We start from the raw sequence: 20987 nt of genomic DNA on the forward strand, positions 1-20987 counted from the left end.
GCTGAAGAAGACAATGATCCTATTTGCAAGTACTGTTTGGATAAACTGCACAATGCAGAACACCTTATTGCTATCTTAGTATTGAATAACATTCTAGCTGAACTGGCAAAGTTATGCGAACACCTGCAAAGAAGTTTATCTTATTGAAGCTTTTCAGTTTGGCAAAGCAGAAATCACAAAACTTAGGTCACATTATCAGGGTGACAAGCCAAAATTTTTCAGGGAAGAAACACATAATCTGCTCTCTTCATTTCAGTTTACTGTTAAAACAGTCAATAATCACTTTTATAGAACAAGATGTAGAGGACAGGAAATTATGGAAAAAGATGATCTGCTGTGGCAACCCCTAACGGGAGCAGCCGAAAGAAGAAGAAGATATTAACCCATGATTGGATACCTAAACAGAAACACAATCCTAGAATCTACAGACTAGTAAAATGGACAGGTGTAATGGTAGAGAATGAATGATGTGGATTTAAAATGTATTTTGGACACTTAAAATTGATGGATTGACAGTTTATGTCTATTAATGTTTATAATGATTTTATTTCTCTCAGTATCTGGAATTCTGTGATGATGTCATGCTACTGGAAGATGGAACAGTTTCTGAAATGGGAACTCATAAACTCTTGATGGAAAAGAAAGGCAGATATGCACAACTCATCCAGAATTATCAAACTGATCATTCAGATGTGAGTTTGTTTTGAAGTCTTTTTTTTTAGATAGATAGATAGATAGATAGATAGATAGATAGATAGATAGATAGATAGATAGATAGATAGATAGATAGATAGATAGATAGATAGATAGATAGATAGATAGATAGATAGATAGATACTTTATTAATCCCAATGGGAAATTCACATTCTCCAGCAGCAGCATACTGATACAATAAATAATATTAAATTAAAGATTAATAATAATGCAGGTGAAAAACAGACAATAACTTTGTATAATGTTAAATATTATATTTTTTGTACCTTGTTTAGTTTTGCTAAGAGAATAATTGGGGAATGGGAAGTCTAATGTTGTGGATGTACTGTACCTAAGTGGTATAAATAGCACAGTGCATGGCAGCTCTAGGAACCTGGGTTCAAAGCCTTTCCTGATCACAGTGTCTGTGGAGTTTGCACCTTGCCGCTCTTAGCCCATAGATTTTCACTGGATACTTCAGTTTCTTCCACAGTTCAAAGTCATGAAGGGAAAGTTAACTGATAACTTAGAAGTGGCCCTAAATAGGAGCTGGGGTCAAATTTATAAAGCTTGCATACACACAAAAAGAAGCCCAAAATGATGTACCAAACTTTACACACAAAGTCAGGATTTGTAAAGGAAATTTGATGGGAGAGTGTGTATATATTTACAGCAACTCTGACCCTTCTGTATGCAACATTTTGGAGTCACTGGGAAATGACAACACTCCTAATCAGGCAGGGTAACACTGCCAAACCAGCTAATTGACACCTTAGATGAATAAATTATATCACCAATCTGTTATTATTATTGTGCGTTGACATGAAAAACATATGAAATTTTAAAAGTGATGAATGTGATGTACAGACTCCATTTTAGCTCCATTTTAAAAGGGCCAATTCTGTGTTATTCAGTGAAGAAATTACTTGTTTTTTCATTAGTTTATATACAGTAGTCTACCTGTTGTGACTTTTCAGGGAATTGGCTGACAGTTCAGGAATATCTCAGCCACGCTTCACCTCCTCATGGCCTCTATGCTAGAAGTCTTTAACCAGCTGATGAGGCTCTACATTCAGTTTTCTTAGGTGTGGGTGTAATTTAGAAAACATAACATGCTTCTGTCAACATATAAATGAAATATGCAGTAATTTCCTGTTCCTGTACTTGCCACACTTTAATGCACTCACTAAAGTAAGGGCATCTACTGTAAGTAGAATGAAGCTTTTCTTAACCATAAGCTGTGACATTCCATTAATCTATAATTCATCTGTGATGCCAAGATGAGACTGACAAACGTCATGGCTCAGTGGCCTGGGTCAACTCGTGATTCATTAATTTTGATACAAAGCACCTTTGGCAGACATGATGGTTCTGTAAGTTTTGGCTGGCTAGTTGGAAAGGCAACTGACTGAACTCTCAGTTTTTTATACAGTCTGAATTATTCATTGTAGTAGCAATCATGTCATTACATGTGCCAGGTGATGCGGCTACCTTCTGAAACACTGGCACCTTAAGTCTTTCCTCAATGCCCAGAACACAGAGGAGAGGTAGTACGATGCTTCACATGCTCTTATGTTCTTAGATGCCGTGCTCATCATAGGACACAGTGCATCAGGTGACAGGCTGCTATATCAGCCAATGAAATTCTGGAGCATCATGATTGGACATGTGCAAAGTTGATTAGCATAGTCTTTAGGCAAATTCATATATGCACATTTACAAGGTAAATTGTGTAGAAATGTGTATTCCAGATTTTATAAATCTGATTATTTTTTGATGTACACATTGTCCTGTTTGTTAGCATACGTTTATTTTCACATCCAAACCCATGCAAAGTTTTTTAGATGAGACCCCTGGTGAGGTCTGACAATATGCAATACAATGTATATGCAATACAATGGTCTGACCTTCTGTTCTGTGTTGCTTATTGCCTTGTGCCCAATGCTGCCAGGGTAGGCTTTAAGTTTTATTCAGGATTAGTTTGCATCTGCCAGTGTTGTTAGATGTTTCATTCATTATTGAGATAATCATTTTTAAAAGTATGATTAAGATGACCCTATGGATTTTATTATTTAAGCTCACCCCAAGCTAATGCTGCTCATTCACAGTTTGCAGCTTATTCACAACATGTTGTCTTTGTTAAGATTTGTGAACTCTATTAAAAAAAACATTCCATTAGAAAATATTTCAACAAAAATCAAAAAAAAAATGTGAACAAGAAAATCCCGTCAACAAAGCACAAGGTGCTACATAACATTAGTCCTTTTCAGATATTGCAGGTTTGAAACAATCCCCAGAAATGGAGAATGAGAATGAACTAGCCCCAAAATACACAATACACTGGATTGATTACAATACTGCTGGACTGTGCTAAAAAGATTTTCCCAGCCTTTAACCACAAACGCCACCGTCTGTCACTCATTTTGTCACCTGTCAGTTGTGGCTACTAATACGTTACAGAAAATGTCTCCGTGTCAATAACGAGTCTCCTAAGAAAGACCTGGCCATGTTTATGCGACTGGGCCAGGGAGAGGATTTCATTGCATCAGCTCTTTTTTATTATTATTAATTTAACATTTCTAAACAAATTTACAGTTATCAAATAAAAAAAAACAAAAAGAAAGTAGATGAGTGAGACAAATCTGTTTTCTTGCTTTTCACTTCTTGAGATTTGTTTTCCTTTCTGTATTTTTTTTTTTCTTGCCTTTATTTTAATTTAATTTCCAACTAGGGGGCTCGCCCCCCAACCCACCCTGCTGGGGCACCCTATGCACCAGCCACTTCACATCCCTGTGTCTCGTTTTGTGAAGAGGGAGGCTGAACACACATGAAGGAGATGCGGTCGCTCGTCCGAAACCCCCTCTTAAACGGTGATACATTGGGAAACAAATACATTTTTTTACCTCTTCTTTGCTCGATCAGCTGCTGGCTTGCTGCTGCTGCTGCTGCTTGTGACATGCTGCATGATCTGCATGTTGCGCAGCGCTTTGAACATTTAAAAGCCTGTACAGCAGCTGTCCTTTTGTCTCGCTGCCTTGTCTCGTGGGACGTTAAAGTGTCTCCAAGAAAATCACGTCTCCTCTCTTTCTAAGCCTTCCAAGATTTTTTTTTATAATAGAGAGATGTTTTATTGTAGGCTGATGGCAAATTTGTTTTAATTATTGTGTCCATTCATTGTAGTGCCTTCATATGAAATATATCATTTTTTCTTGTGTTCTATTTTTAATTTCATGTCAATGTAGGCTATTGGTGAATTTGCTTCAATTTATTTACTTATTCTATCTACTATAGTGCCATTACACAAAATGCATGAATATTTATGTTGATGTTTTGAATTATCAGCTCAGTAGTTGTGTAAAATGTCAGAGCACTTCACTTTATATTTTAACAGTTTTATGTCTGCTGGTGACTACTTCCATGGTAATGGCCTTCTAAATATGTGCATCTGTTCCTGTTGATTATGTAGTGATTCTAATTATTGAAGATGTTTAAAACTAACCATTTTGGACACCAACTTGCTGTGCTCTTTTATGTTTTGCACTGCTTTCACAAACATTGTTGCTTTTCATTATGAGTGACGATCTCTGATACACCATACTGATAATGGCCCTAAATGATCATTTCATAATGGCTGATTCATTTTCCATATCTCAGAATGATGAATTGCCCAAGAGGTTGTTGCCCAGTCCCACCCACTTTTCTCTCCCTTATCTTTTATGACCTTGTTGTGGAAAAATGATGGATTGATGAATAGGTTGTAAACTTCAACCATAGGAAATATACTAACAATTAAAAAACAGCAGAACTAACAAAAGCAAAAACAGGATGTCTTTGTGCATCCCATCGATGTATGTATGCAGCGTGAATATGCATGTGGCATGCGCCTTCGAGTCATTTAAATTCCGGGATGCCATCTGGCTGGTAGGACAATTAAGATATCATAAGATTTAAGTCTATTGATGGATTCTCAGGCGGGCACCACTGTAATTGTTATTGAATATTTTCTAAATGTTAAGTAACACTTACTCGAGTTCTGTATTTGTTTTACATTTGTTAATGGCACTACATTAATTAACCCTTAAAATAAAATGTACCCATTTTATCTTTATTATTGCTTGAAAATGTCATATTTCGTTTCCAGGTATCATAAATGATATGTAATTTGAGACAACTGTTATTTGGAAATGCTCTGTGTGAGTGACAATGATACGATTGTGTTAGTTATTTTAGTAATCTGAATGATGACATTATCCATTAAAATAGAAAGATCTCCTTAAAACTCTCTGCTGTCACCTGTGTTATTGAACATATTGTACTCTTTTTAAATGTTATGGCACCCTGGACGTAACCATGATGGTGCAGCAGTACTGACTGAATCCTCTGTGTGGAGTTTGCATATTCTTTAATTAAGTGTTTCGGAAAGCTTCCCAGATGACTTGAGAAACCTTCCAAAGGCATGCGGTTTGGTGTGCACAGTTACTGTATGATAGTGTCCACAGATGCCTCTTCTATTTTCAGTTTTGAAAAATTGTTTTGGAGGTAAATTGGAAGTTTAACCTATATCTGTGTTTTCTCTGAATTAGCCCAGTTAAAAATATATAATGTGTCAAATGAAGACCTCCTTTGGTCAAAAAAAACACTCGCTTGACTGTATCGTTGAAGCGTATGGCTGTACGACCCTCAGTATGACTGGAATGTGTATTGTGCAGAGTTGAGATTCAAGGTTTCTGTGGTGCTGGTGTGTTGTTTCCCTCTTCTTTGGTTTCCAAAAGCATTTGTAGTGTGCTGTATGTTTCTTAATCAGCCTCTGAGATTAATTCATTCAGTGTCTGCTTACTGTAAATAATCGTTCTTTTTCAACTGTATGGCACTCTTTTTATTGTTGATCGCCCAAAAGTTTCCTTCTTAACTGCACTGTTTACCATCACTGGTATACAGGGTTTCTTAAGCTGCTCTCATCTTCTTCATTTTTACTTATATGTTCCAAAGAATCTTAAAGATGAGGGTTAAAAGACAGAATAAACTGGAAAGGAACTGTATGACATGATATTGTCCAATGATTGAGTCACAATAAAATATTCAGATTTTTTTATATTTTAAAACATTAAGTACTGTGATTTAATTCTGTAATTTACAGCAGTTTATTGTTCATTTTATGTGACTGAAGTTAAATCTGAAATCATATTCATAAAAGGAAAAACCCTTGACAAAATCCATTCCACTTTAATCTTTTCATTATTTATTGTGCAAATGGACTTCAATTATTTACTGCAAGAGCTGGGATACTCAGTTAAGGCACAAAACACATTTTGTAGTTCTGAATCTTTGTGAGTTAAGCTCTTATGTTTAGGCTGTCATCCAATAATTGAGATTAGAATGTTTCACATTTAAAATATTGTTTAAATGTATAAAAGTCAGGATTTCAAATTCTTAAAACTGTTAAGATTGTGCACAACTTACAAAACAGAAAATGCATGCTTTTCTTCAAATTAGGCCTTAAGGCTCAAGATGAGGCCTGTAAACTAAAAACCAGCCTGGTGCCAAATGTGAGAAATAGTCTTGATGCCCAGCACAGGTCAAAATGAGGCCACGGTTTAATAGGAAGAGGGGAACCATAAAATCAATGTTCCATTATACGTAAAGATTTATTGTACAAAATGTAAATAACAAGAACGCAAACAGGCAGTATCATAAGGAGTGCCTGAAAGGCAAACCGAAAAGTAACCAACTACCAAGTCTATGATCCAAAATTCTTAAACCAAAAACACAACTTAATCCCACAAGCCAAAGATCATGAAAGAGAAAAGCATTTACTAAAGATGAAATTCAAAAAATCAAAAACTTGAGAAGACCTGAAAAACAGATGTTTACAGTAATACCACAATGGCCAGATTATAGCATACTAGACGCTTAAATAGGGCGGTCCGAACTCCTTGAGCTCAACATAAAAAGACAATAAAACATTAGAAACATATTCATAATTTATGCAATAGTAAGAGCATAATTTTATAATATACAAGAATAGCAAAATACTTTTGCTCTTAACAAAACTAAATTATATTCATAAAGCAGAAGAACAACAACTATTAAATAAGAAAGTAATATTTTAGTGGAAACAAAAAGACTAAATGTAATGAAAAGACTTCCCAGATGAAACCCTACCTACTATATAGTAGGAACAACATAAATGGATATTGGCATAAGCTGAATGTAAAATATTCAAAGTGAATTATCAAGCTTCATTACAGAAGCAAAAATGTAAAACACTATTAAGTTGTCAAAGATGATAGAAGTTTATTAACCATGGGAAGAGAAAAAATGTGATGATGTGCATCCCCTTACATTTATTTTTAAGGACAGTTGCCTTCTTTTGTTTTGCTTATGGGCTTTCTTGAAGCTCATGCAGAAATGACCCTTGGCTAATCAGGACAGGAGCAAAAAAGTCTCTATAGAAGTTTATAAACACTGCAGCCGAACGTAATGTGTAATTTCAGATTTCTGTTTGATTATTGTCCATACAATTAATTCTCGTATATGGTGCATGCAAATATTAACACTGTTGCAGAAATTCCTACACTTACGCAAACAAGTGGGGTTCCCAAACAGGGGTCCTGTACCTCCAAGGGGTGCAAAATGGCATTTCAGGGGGTGACACAAGGAGTAAAGCTGTGTCATGATTGGCAAAATTTACTAGGGTGCATTGTCTGGCTTTATTGTGGTGCAATTGGTGTCTTTCAGTGTGCCATCATTTGTTGGCCATTTATTAGTTAGTGTCCCTGTTATATAAAATTAAAAAAATCAAGCAATGTGCGTGCAAGAAAATATGCGTTTTAGCTGCAGGTAGAGCATTCATAAAGGCAAATAACATTTTTTAAAAGAATGAAATTTTGAGAAGGGTGAGGTCTAGAATTGATTTCTGTGCAAACCCTGATCGTGAAATGTCAGTGAGTCCAAGGTTTGATAGACATTTTTGCCAGGGGGACTGAATTGGATGCAACACCTGCTGCTTACCCTCAGCTCATCTCTCCTGCTGGTGGTCCTGGCCCATCTACTTTTAAACTGCAGTGCAGGTGTTATTGGGAGACAAAGCTTATTGTGTTTGCTTCATTGCACCAGCACCCATTGCTTCTCCAATCCCCACACCCCTCGATTGTTGCTAAGTGTGTTGTTTCCTTGCAGCGTTTGATGCTTTGCAGAATACCCCGACCCTCGGATTGTCAGCCAAGTGTCTAGCTTCAAGGGGGACACAGTTACAAAATTAGTGAGATTTAAAAAGGTAAAATACTCAATTGGTATTTAAATTTGTATGCACTGAGTTAAAAGCTTATTGTTGGGAGTCCAATGTACAGTATTCACCAGCAGTACTGTGTGTGGTTTAATTTGGGGTTCAAATATGAGAAATCTGACTTCTTCATCTTCAAATGCAATATTGCTATTGTATGGGGTGCAATCAGACATTTTCTTGGGGTTGCTTGGCATAGAACAGGTTGGGAATCACTGCCTTAGTGTACTGACGATATGTTGTAAATAAAAAAGGAAAAAGAAAATTGCAATACTATGCTGTATTGATTTTTTCTTTTCTTTTCTTTTTTTCCTCATATCTAATGATTACTAAATCACTCAGTTCTCCAAGAAGGTAGACTGTTCCAGTCTCTAAAACAAACTGAAAAAGAATAATACAAGTCCAATTCAAAGATTAACAGTGAAAATTTTTAAATATATTTTTGAAGGAAATAAAGGAAGAGAAGTCTTTCAAGCAATCAACACAATCAACTCTCAGCCCAGAGAAGAAGTCTGTGGCTCCCATGAAGAATGGAATTGAAAACCCTGGTAAGTATTCCCATGATGCAGAGTGGCAACATACAGCATAGAAGCTGAAATATACATAAAGAAATCTTTCCATGTCTTTCTCTCTTTTCAGCTTTTGAAGCATCAGATGATTTTTCCATAGAAAACCAGAACAACAAAAAATTAGTGGATAAAAAAGGTTTGTTCAAAACTTGCATTTTTAAATACTACGCATACCCATCCTATTGAAAAATGCATTTGTTGTGACATTTATAATAATTAGCTAAGCTGAAAAAAAAACTTTAAAAGACAAACACAACACCATTCATTTCATTTATGTGCATGTTCTCCTTTAAAGTTTACTTGTTTTCTTGACATTTTTGTTTAAAAATATGCAGCAAAAATAAGTTTGACCTAGAGATATTTTACCAGATGTACTGTACTGCAAGTAGCAACTGAATACATAAATAAACCAAATTGGCTGCTGGCTAAACAAATCTTCCAGATGTTCAAAGTGCTTTTACTTTGTGTGCACTAAAAGTGTGGAAAGTGTTTGAATAACCTGTGATGACCAAATCTGTAACTTAGTAAGTTTTGGAATCCTCTGTTGTTTCATTATATACTGTGCATTCTGCTTTGCACTTGCCACCTTCATAAGTATGTTTTTGCTATTTTCCCACCTTACGTCATTTAGCAACTTGAATAATTTTATGATGATCCATATATGTTATAAATCTTTCATCCAGTTACTGTCTGATGCAAATACTTTTGCTCTTAACAATTTATTTTTGGAATTTGCATGTGCCTTCTGTGTCCGTAAGGATTTTATCCAGTAAATCCACTTCCATCATTTATGGCGAAGATGTGCACATTAGGTTAACTGACGTCTCTAAAATGAGCTAATGCATCTGTCTTATGTACTGTATGAGTGTGTCCTGTAATGGAGCTGTTTCTATAGCCTATGGTTCCTTGCGACCCTGAGTGTTGGGATTAAGTGAGTTGGATGTATGCATGTGATCATCCACCTCTTAGAGACCCCTTAATAATAATAATAATTCATTATATTTATATAGCGCTTTTCTCGGTACTCAAAGCACTATCCACACAGGGAGGAACCGGGAAGCGAACCCACAATCTTCCACAGCAGCACTACCACTGCACCACCTGTGAGGACAACTGAACAACTAAAGTAGGCTTGGTCCTTGGCCCTCTTTAAAGTGGTCTAAACTAATATTCCAAACATGTTACATTTGGCCACAGATATCATTCATGTACAGATTTGTATCTATATAAAATTTATATTTACACCTGATATCAAAAGGTGTCTCCAGTGTCTGCTTGCATTTATCTGCACAGCACACTATACTGCAGCTACTGCCTGAAGTTAAAATGGAAACTGGCTGCACAAAAAGGGAAAAGCCAGTGACATGTCATATCACCATAAAGAATTGTAGTGTTCTGGGCATGATGCAAAACACGTGACAGACACAAGAAGCAGATGGTAGCTGAACTTCATTCATGCCACTGTGCTCACTTTTTAAAGCTGCACAGCTATTACATGATTGCTAGTGCAGCCCTGCATGATTCCTTTGTCTTTTCTGCCAACTCAGTTGTTGTATGAGGATAGAAAACACATTTGCATTTCTGCTCATTTTAAACGTGATCACTATCTCTTTTTGGCCAACTACGAATATGGTGTGTGTGATCCATCACCAATGCATTTACATCTGGATTTTTTTAAAGTAGTGTTGCATATTGGATGTACTTTGGAGCTACAACTCTCACTTGACGTCACTTTTTCACTCAGTGTTGATTTTGGTCGCATGGCTGATTGTAGCTTTGTTAACTCACTGTAATGTCCAAAAAAAAGAAAAGGTAATAAAGAGGGAGGACAGTTTGAAGGGCGATGTGAGGCCACATATATGGCTGTGATGAGCAAAGAGGTACCTGTGTCTTGTGTGTAAAGGAAATGTGGCAGGAGTGTTATGTTTGGTCCTCAATAAACACAAGTTTGACTCCCTTGCTCTAGGTTAAGAAGTGGATGGGCGGGTGGACATAGTAATGAAATATGCATATCCATTGCTAAATGGTCTCCCCAGTTAATTGCAGAGGAAAGGGTTGTGGGGGATGACTGGGGGAGGCTGGATGTCAGAAATGGTTAAATGCAGTGGAAGAAAACAGAGCTCAAGTGAACATTTGAAAATGCAGCTACTTTTTTCCTAAAAGATGGATTTTTTAATGCCAAACTAAACAATATTAAAGCTGCATAATATATATTTTTGCAATTTGTAGGCCTTACAGATGACAATTCACAAAAAAAAAGTCTTTCAATTAAATTTGTAGGCAAGTTAATTAGTGAAGGAGAGAGTTGCATAAGTGATGGGCTTGAAGTAGAATTCTTTTACATATCTGCAAGCTTCTCTTCTTGAGCATCAGCTTAGTAAATTAGTACAGTATATAAATATAAAGAGAGGTCAAGATACCTACGTCCACTGGGGAACAGCCATAGTCCTCATCAGCGTGCAAGAGATCATTAGATGTGTCTTCTCAGATGAGAGACTTTACAATGCAATGATAAGTAAATGCTTAATTAAAGCTTCAGTGACTTTAATGAAACAGTTTTATCTGAAGAAATATAAACACTGCCTTTGGCTGGATTACTGAGACTTTCTCAATGTTGTTGATGTTCTTCTTAAGTGGTCCCTATACAGTAGTAAACAAAAAAAAAATTAAAGTCATTAATCATGCTGTTTCAAATAAGCTAGTTTTGCTGAATGATTCACAATAGCAGCTTCTGAAGCTTTAGTAATTTTGTAAACCTTTAATCGAGTATCCAAGCCTTGAATCCTGCACCCAGTCAGTGCCTGTACAGAGTTTGCAAGTTCTGCATGAATCTTCCACTAACATATCCAATGATGTGCAGATTAGGTTAATTAGCAATACCAATTTAGGCCCTCTGTTAGCGTGAGTGTGAGTGTGTGTGTGAAAAGGTCCTGTAATGGACTAGTTTGCCTGGTCCTGGGCCATGTTCTGCTTTATGTTGCCACGATAGGCTCCAACCCTTTGTGACTTTAAAAACTGGATTAAACAGGTTTGGTAATCTTATGTTATGAATGTTAAAATGACCGTTTGGGAAGGCCCTCTTAATCCATTTTCTCTAATCCTGAGTGACCATCAAAGAGATCAAAATGCTATAAAAGGAGTGTTTTATCATAAAAATGCAAACTGAATATAAAACACAAGCTCTCACTTCCTTTTTGGGAGCTCTTTTGAACCCAACACTGCCAGTAATGTAACCGGATGAGCTGGACAATGAGGACACCAAACAAAGCAAGGGAAAAGGTGCAAAAGTGCAAATGTGCTTTCATTACAAATGAACAAAACCAAAACAGTGTCCAGATAAATAGTGCAGTGCAATCAAAATGTCTATAAATAAATAATCCATTAAAAACAAGTGAAATGTGGAGGTTAAAATCCAATAAATGAAACGAGGTTAAAACAATGGCTGGAAGCAGTCCTTTAAAAAACAAAACCCAGTGCCTTCTTCAGCTGGCAGCTCCCCTGCTTCTCCCATCCAGGCCATGTACCAGGGGAGTCGTCCAACCTGCAGCTGACCTTCTCCTTCTCGTCTGGTCACCTTTAGGTCCCTGGCTCCATAGGGCTCTTACCAGACCGAGAGTTGGGTTCCCCAGTGACCAGGCCACTCATGCTGGGGCTTCCACCTCCCGAGCCTCCGACTCCTGTTGCCTTCCGTGGCTTTATGCTGCGAGTCAACAGCCTTCTGATCCCTCCTACTCCTCTAAAGCGCTCAGCAAGAGCGACCACTTCTTGCTGCCCCCGAGTGTCGGCCTAACACTCCTGAGGGGTTCTCCTCACAGCTGCTTGCTCTTATCAGCGAGCCTGCCCTCGCTCGCTCACTCACTCGCAGACCAGCTGTCTGTTCTTCCTCCTTTAACCTCCGTTCACTTTTCGGATCTTTCTTCTCCCCCTCCGCACTTGTGTTTCTCCTATTTATAATGTGGATGTGGCACAGGTGCAGCGATTAGCAGCTGCCGGCATCAGTTATGGATACAGACAATTCCTCACCTGTGCACTTAAGTAAGGAAACACCCACACCACGTTGTGTCCGAGAACCGCTCCGGCCACACCACCACGCCCCCTCTTTAACCGGTGATTATTTATTTTAAAACTGGCCTTTTCTTCTAAGCCGCAGACCTGCTATACCACAGAGGATAAATGTATCAAATAAACTAACCAAACTGTCTACATCACTGGGCCTAACTAAAAGCCTAAACATAAACGTTGCGTTCCTGTTTATCTAATAGGGCGCTTAACACACATGTCCAATTAATTTAACACATTCTCCAACATCACTCTCCATTAGCTTTACATACTTATTCTAAACTCTTTCTCCCATCAGTTGAACCCTTGTTCTACCCAGCACCCAACTTCAAGTTCATCTGTTTTGTGGTTAGAAGGAGCTTTTAAGCCCTGGCCTTGAACTACTCCAGGGACTATGGCCCATTGTGTCTTTGTGACTTCAAACCTCAGAGAACAGACAACCGCAAGTCACCTGTCCATTACTATAGACAGTAGTGAGGCAGCTGTTCTCCTGGGGGCTCTTTTTCCATTATACTAAATTCCATAGTCTTTCCATTACCTTCTAACCTATGGAGAATCCTCACAAATAAGGGGTGTGGTGTTCCCTCATGGTGCTGACCCGAGTGCTAATGCAACCTGTTCTAAAGAGTCTCATGACCATTTGTCATCTTAACTTTGTTTTGTCGTGGTAGGGGCCTAGGGTGACCTTTTTCTCCCCTTTATACTCTTTAGTATATAGACCTAAACAGAATGCATCAAATACCATATTCTTATAATACTGTCAGGCACTGTAGTTCATTACTTCCACCTTTCATTTACATCTGTAAACCCAGCTAATTAGGCAGAGTACCATAACAGACAGGAGAGAATGTTATACATTTATTCATGTACAGCTAAGCTACCCATCTAAGACAAGCTGAAATCTAAGTAATCAATGTAGACCTCGGTGTTAATTCTTGCAGTGTATCATGCAATGTATATGTCTTTGTTATATGCCATTTGCCGAGCAGTGTTAAAATTTGTGATGTGCCTTTAATTGGAATTACAAATACAATGCATATTATTGCTAAAAATGTTTGTGATGTGTCATCATTTGGAATGACAGAGAAATAGCAACTAGTATAGATGGACACAGACACTTATTGTTTAATTAAGGTGGATTATATACAGTAATCCCTCACTTATCGCGGGAGATAGGTTCCAAGGCCGACCGCGATAACTGAATTTCCGCGAAGTAGGGACACCATATTTATTTAATGATTTAACGTGTATTTGGACGTTTTTAAACCCTCCCTGTATTGTTTACAACCCACCCTTTACTCTATTAATAACAGGGACAACTGCTAAGCAATATGAAATCGGTAGATAAGTTTATACTTACTGTATAGCGAAGTATACGTAGCAGCTTGTAGGCGGTCATAACGTCGTCAACCTTGTTGCAAAGATTCCTAAAGCAGATTCCATCCAGACTACTGCCTTATCACGTCCACTTGCAACTCGTTTTGCGCCCTGGTTAAAGGACACTGCGGCTGTAGATCTTATATGCTTATCCTCCTTTTTAAATAAAAAGAATCGTGGACTCATTGATGCCGTAATGGTGTCCTGCAGCGGTGCAGCTGTTCCCTTCCTTCAACATATCCAAAACTTTTACCTTTTCTGCAATCATTTGCATCTTCTGTTGGCGCTTGGACACAGCCCCTGAAGCAGGAGCACGTTAATGCTGAATGAGTGAGATGAGACTTCCTGGTTAATGCAACACTCCGTCGCTGAGCCAATCAGCAGCACACAGGAACTTAACTGCGTGCTCTGATTGGGTAGCTTCTCAGCTATCCGCCAATAGCATCTCTTGTATGAAATCAAATGGGCAAACCAACTGAGGAAGCAAGTACCAGAAGTAAAAATACCCATTGTCCGCAGAAACCCATGAAGCAGCGAAAAATCTGCGTTATATATTTAGATATGCTTACATATAAAATCCGCGAAGTCGTGAATCCGCGAAAAGTGAACCACGAAGTAGCGAGAGATTACTGTATAGTAAGTATTAATCTTTAAATATTATAACTAGTGCCATAAACAAAAGCAAATATAATATAGCTTTACAAACCAAGCAGCCTGATAGTGGTAGATGTGTAGTTTCAGGCTTGTAGTTTCTTGTAATTATACTCAATTCTTTTCTTAGCCTGCTCATCACCTGCATAGGGCCAGGCAGCATGGCCTACCTGAATACTGCAATTGAGAGAGATGGTCTCCTCAGGATGGGAAATGGCAGAGAGGGGGTCTACATCTTATATCTTCCTCTTGTTGTGTCTCTTTAGCCTCTGACACACAAATAAAACAGCTCAAGCACACACACACACACCAGTTCAGCTTTGTCAGAATTTTCTCCGGTTTCAAAAGATGTACAAATGTAGTTTCAAACAAACAAGAAGGAAAAGATATACAAAGACAGGCACTCGTCACTTAATGACAAGCTTTATTCCTACAACTAGCTTATTAAGCGAATTGATCGATAAGCAAGGAGCCGCTAGCAGAGCCCCTGCTATGTGCCCCTCCATTCTGGGTGCATTATTTTTGAGTGAACTGAAAGAAGAAAGGTGCAGCAGCAGCAGTAGCAGAAGAAGTAGCACGGCATGGTTCACTTGGAGATCCCTTTGCACACTGAAGATTTTTCAGCTGCAGGCTGAATTGAGAGGCGTCACGGTAGATTCCACCCATGGAGATTTTCTTCTCCCCCTTTTTCATTTTTTCATATTCACAGCCTCATTGTAGCTGCAGGAGGACCTCTCGACTTCTTGTGACAGAAAAATATAACCAAGTCAGCAGGGTAGATCATGTGCCGGCACACTGACTGAGCAGAAAAAGAATCAAAAAACATAACACACCGGGCTCAGAACGTGCGGACGCGTAAACTTCACACACGTGTCTAGGTGAATGCTGATCGGCTGCAGGAACAAGACTGAGACTGAGACCGGGTGATGTGAAATGAAATGCTTTACACTGAGGCGCCAAAGCGTACAATACTGACTTGTCGGAGAGAGGGTCGTAAGTCTGCGGTCATTAAATAGGTAGGTCGTAATTAAGCTGTAAACTGTCTCAGATGGTTTTTATTATCAATTAACCTCTGGAGGTGGCAACAAATTTAAAATTAAATAGGTAAAGAACTGTTTAAACATTTATTTTGTTAGATATTAATAATAAAAAATATTTTCAAGCCACAGTATATGCTAGATAATATCCACCCATACAACATAGTACATCTGTAACAGTGTGTGGGTACGTTTTTTTGGATAATGTACTTTTAAATGTGAAATACAGAACACAGTGAAGAAGTATTTTAGTACAATGGGTTAATTTCCTTCTCACAGAATTTGGACCCACGTTCCCAGTATAACATGCTATTTAAGCGGATTAGGGACTGCAGCTTGTCCAGATGTGAAGATACCGAGTGTGTTTATCTGCATGCCTTTGCTCAGCAGTGAGCTAATGTTAAATTCATAGCTTGTCTGAACTTTGTGTTTGTTGATGCCAGGGGAGGCTTCCCTTTCTTGCAATTCTGCTAAGAAATTGATTACAGAAAATATAGATTAGGAGACAATGTTGTAGTCATTTAAAAAGTATTTTTTAAACACAGAGTGTATAGTGTTATCCAATAGAATAAAAGTATAAATACGACTCTTAGAATTTAACTGTTGCACATTGTTTCACTCACGTATTAGGGAGGCTGGGCCTGTACGGCCTCCTAAAAGCCATTGGTATTAGAGGTCTGTTCACAGCAAAAACAGGAGGTGCAAACTGAAATTTAATAAGCTTCAGTTTATTAACTGACCTATACAATTATTGCACTAACGAGAAAATCAGTCGAAAGCTAATTCCACACTGAAAATATTGTGAAATTTAAAAGTTTGATATCACCAACCTAGTCATTAGACTCTTTCTCACATTGAACTAATAAAAATCCTAAATGAACCACTCCAGGAATGTCAACATTCAGGGATTTGCTTGTTCACACCTTGCTAATCATCTGGGCTGAGGGCGTTAGAACATGACTCACTAGTTAGTGTGCGTGAAGTTAATGATCACTGATGTTATTGTTGTTTTTGTCCTTGCCTGAGAGGAAACAAGTTTATGAACCATTATGTTTGATTGCCGCATTTTGTTTAATTGTTCCTGTTATTTGCTTGTATTTTTTTTTTGTAAAATGCCCATAAATCACCAGGATTAATTTAAGACATAAAGAAACTTGCACCCAAAGATATCTCTATATATAATCTTCATATGGATCTTGATCTTTGTTTGTCCACGAATGAATTAGAAGAAGAAGCACTAGATGGCAGTAGAGAAACAGCTAAAACATAGGCATTGCATTAAGAATCTCCTCCAGGCTTATACTACTGAAGACTGTAGTACTCCAGTCGCACCTCAAAACACAGACATTCAAACTAAACAAATTGTTGTGCTTTAAATTAACTAATCTTTATATATAATCTTCATTTGGATCTTGATCTTTGTTTGTCTGCGAATTCCACGCATGCGTAGACCACCTTCCAGTTTAGTACGTTGTTGTTACTCACGGATGTCAACAATGTGCCGGAATAACGAAAGGGGTGGTGGACAGTGTTACGCTGATTAGCTCCTGAGGCCTGGTTAGAGAATGAGATTGCTGAAGATAAAAGGTACGTGCCTACGTAACATATGAATGAAAGAAAGACAGTGGGTAAAATGAATGACAACGTAACAGCACCTTCCGGAAATTATTATTGTTACGTTGTAGCCAGCGAGTGCTGCGTGTCTCACAGTTGTACCATGGCTTGCTCACATGTCAGTGAAGTGATCCCTATTTATGCTTTAAAGAGCCTGGATACCTATGTGTCCCCCTTTTATAACCATTGCTCCGTGTATATTGCCTTACTCTTTGGATTGCCACAAAGCAACCTGCAAGATTGGAGAAAAGTTGAGAAGAGATCGTGAGAGGAAACGACAGCGTCGTGAAAACGAGACGGACTGTGAACGCAGAGAAGCAGAAATGCTCCTCCACCACCACATAATTACTATTCGGACAGTGATTCCGAGTAGGCCGTTCCTATCGAATTAATGTCCAAGGGTTTTCTTTTGTAATATTGTTTCCCTTATAAAAAATCATAATGCTGTGCAACGAAGGGCCCAGTTCACGACTGGCAGCCGCGTTTAAACAAGGAGCCCTTCACAGACAACTTTAACACGCGCAACGTAGTTGGGCACACATGGCTAGTATATATATATATGGATATGTATGCAGTCCTTTATTCACTGTTTTATAAAGCCAAAAACTTAATTTCCACCTGTCATAATTTACTCAGCTTTTATCAGATATCCCTTCTATGTCGAACTGCATACAGTGAAAGGCTCATTACCATTGGAGAGCTGAGGTTCAGAATATTCTAATGTTGTAATGATGAAGTCTGTGATTGGTCATTTGTACTACATGTCACGTACACAGCAACACAAATAGTAGCCTTTCATCGTTACGTTAGTTAGATTCTGAAGAAAGTTTTGACTTTATTGAGAATGAGATGTTTAACGAAGGACTTGAGGCTAAACTTGATTTGTAAGTACTGTTTAGTATGACTTTGAAGCATTGCGGTGTGCACTTTTACTGTTCAAGTGTCATGGGTTCAATAACCATACCTGGAGGCCGTCTGCTGCCCGTTAGTTTACTGAGCAGTGCTCTTTCGATTTTAACTTAGAGTACACTGGCAATGTTTCTTAGCTTATCCATGAGTAACAGTTATACTGTACTTGAGCTTCTTGAACTTTCACGTGAAGATCCCCTTATCCCCCCTACCCCACCTGATCGAATGTCACTGTCATACGCTGCTCGCAGTTTCAGCAAGTGACTTGTTCACAGTATTATCTCCCCCACCAATGAAGGGATAAACAGCACTGTGCAATATTCTTTACTCTGTTTCTAATCATGCTTGCTTCACCCTGCTCCCCCACCAATGGCAACCACTGGAAAAGAAAAAACGAGTGCAATTACAAAAGGGAAATAAACTCAAACAGAGGCTAAGGAGTGAGGGGGATTCAAGGGAAATTTAAACAGACTTTTTGGTGGTGTTACAGGATTATACCACAAAGTCCCATGTGCGCCATCCCACTGCAACTCAAAAGTGGCCTAGAAACACCAGTTTAGGTGTATGTGCTTGTATGACTGGCTCAGGCTCAGGCCCGATTGTTTCCTGCCCTGTAATCCAGCACTGGAATGAAAATGTGTGTACTTAGTTTATTACAGATGTGAAATGCAAGAAAAAAACAAGAGAAATAAATAAGATACAGAACTCCTACAGGGCAACTGAAACAGAAGGCAGAAGTACTGCAACACAGAAACTCTAATCTAGTGTGCAAAATTTAAATTTCCTAGTGGTAAATGAAAATTGTTCCAAGAACTGAAATAAAAAATAATTTTAAAAGCAAAGGTTTGGATGAGTAAATGGTTATACGTATACAGTTACAAATTGTTTGCTTGCTGCTTAAGAGTGATATAAAGTGTTTGTTTGTGTGTGTGTGTGTATATTTTTTTCTAGAAAATATCAAACATACACAACTGCAACTGCCATACAAGTTTTGATTGAACGTTTGGGTGCAAGAAGATGACATGTTTCCAAAAAAGGGGACACCTTGTGCCAAGCAGTACAACTTTGCTGTGCTATGGGATACGACATCTAAATTTGGCACAATGATAGCTGACAGATGGAGTCACTAAAGATACTTGATTCCAGAGTTTTGCATTACAAAATGTCTGGGTTATAATATACTGTAAAATACAGTTTCTTTGGAGAGAAATCCATAAAGCACTAAATTTTCTTTGTGTTTAATTTAGTTGATATTGGTATAAACAAAGGTTTTTAATTATATAATATTGAAATGTTGTACTCGCTGCTCTTCAGCAGGCCCGTTATTATAATAAATGAGCAATGACGTTTATTTTTGGGTATGTAATTTAGGTGCAATAATACCAAAACCCAATTAGTGTAGAAGGGTTTAAGGAACATTTTGATGGCTGGAGCCATATTGTTTATGGTGGTATCATGTCGCTGATATTTAAAATGTAGTGCAGTAACCCCACTATCCAAGTTTTTGGATAAATTGTCTTTGATTAGTAATTCATTAGTGATAGGCAATTAGATAAGTATAAATCACTCCTTTGATTCATTGACTTTTATTTCTGATGTAATTCTTTGGGTTTGATGACTGGCTTTCTCTCCTTGACTTCCCAGTATTTCAGCCTTTAGCCTGTTCAAAGATAACAAATTCAGCTTATCCTTTAACTCCCATCATCTCCTGATAAATTATTTATGACACGATTCTTATTTTTTGTAGCCTTTTCTAACATGAGCATTACACAACTAGACAAGTGATGCTCACCCTAAGGACATCACCAAGAAAGAAAAGCACATCCCAGTCAGTCCCTTTCTCAGTCCATTAAATGTAATTTTCACATTTTATATTTTATATTTTTCTTTCTTAGAAGACTTTTTTTTTTGCTAATATATGATCTCTGATTACCATAAACAGCCATTCATACTCCAGAGCTGCCGTTCCTATCGGCCACTGCTTGGGGCAACAGAAGCCACTGCATTGCCTTCATTAGGCCTCTAACAACGTTGCTGTATTGGTGTTTCTGGACATTTCAACATCACACAACTGACCTTGTGACTCTTTGAAACATTTTATTTATGATATGTTTTGTAGAAACTACATTTTCTCTAAGGGCTCTGATCTTGCACACTTTTCCCTAACTCTGGCTGTGCTCCCCTACTTTGTCATCCCTTACTTCTATATATTTTTCTCCATCCTCTCCATCTCAGGAACACATCATTAAAACTGTACTTTTATATTTATTTGGGTTTTTTTTATATCTTGAATTTAACTTGAACTATTTCTCCTTTATCAGATACATATTAATGCAGCCATTTCTTTAATTGAGTGGTCATGTTATGCTAAATGTGTGATGCCATCCTATAATATATTTATCCTGTTTTCCCTGAAGAAAGGATAAAGCCTATTAATATATCATTTATTGTGCTTTCAGAGGACGACAAGAACCAGCTTGTTAAAAAAGAAACCATGCAGGAAGGTTCAGTCACATTAAAATCATACCACTGTTACATAAAAGCCTGTGGAGGTAAGTAGCGGACAAGATAGGCATGAAACTGTATATGACAATGAGAAGTCTTCAGGTATTGAATGTGTCCAAATATTTACAATAGGCCTTGTACAAATGACTGATTTACAAAGATAAGGGTCAAACAAATCCTTTCCTTACATGAGACCTGATTATAAAGTGTTAGAATTTATTGCATCTCTGCTGCATAGCAGCCATTGCTGTCTTTCGTGCATGAATGATAGTTCTGCCTCCTAAGCCTGTC

General features: G+C 37.9%; 1 protein-coding gene across 2 annotated transcripts in view; it reads left to right on the forward strand.

Moving 5' to 3' along the window:
* Nucleotides 1-20987, forward strand: part of abcc12 (ATP-binding cassette, sub-family C (CFTR/MRP), member 12) — a 133765-nt gene that overhangs the window by 62685 nt on the left and 50093 nt on the right. For both annotated transcript variants that reach the window (XM_028809643.2, XM_051932022.1), the window contains 4 exons: nucleotides 558-692; nucleotides 8424-8523; nucleotides 8615-8680; nucleotides 20651-20743. In XM_028809643.2, coding sequence (XP_028665476.2) covers nucleotides 558-692; nucleotides 8424-8523; nucleotides 8615-8680; nucleotides 20651-20743 — 394 coding nt within the window. The remainder of the gene's footprint in view (nucleotides 1-557; nucleotides 693-8423; nucleotides 8524-8614; nucleotides 8681-20650; nucleotides 20744-20987) is intronic.

Source organism: Erpetoichthys calabaricus, chromosome 9 (genome assembly GCF_900747795.2).
Source record: "Erpetoichthys calabaricus chromosome 9, fErpCal1.3, whole genome shotgun sequence".
Lineage (NCBI taxonomy): Eukaryota > Metazoa > Chordata > Cladistia > Polypteriformes > Polypteridae > Erpetoichthys > Erpetoichthys calabaricus.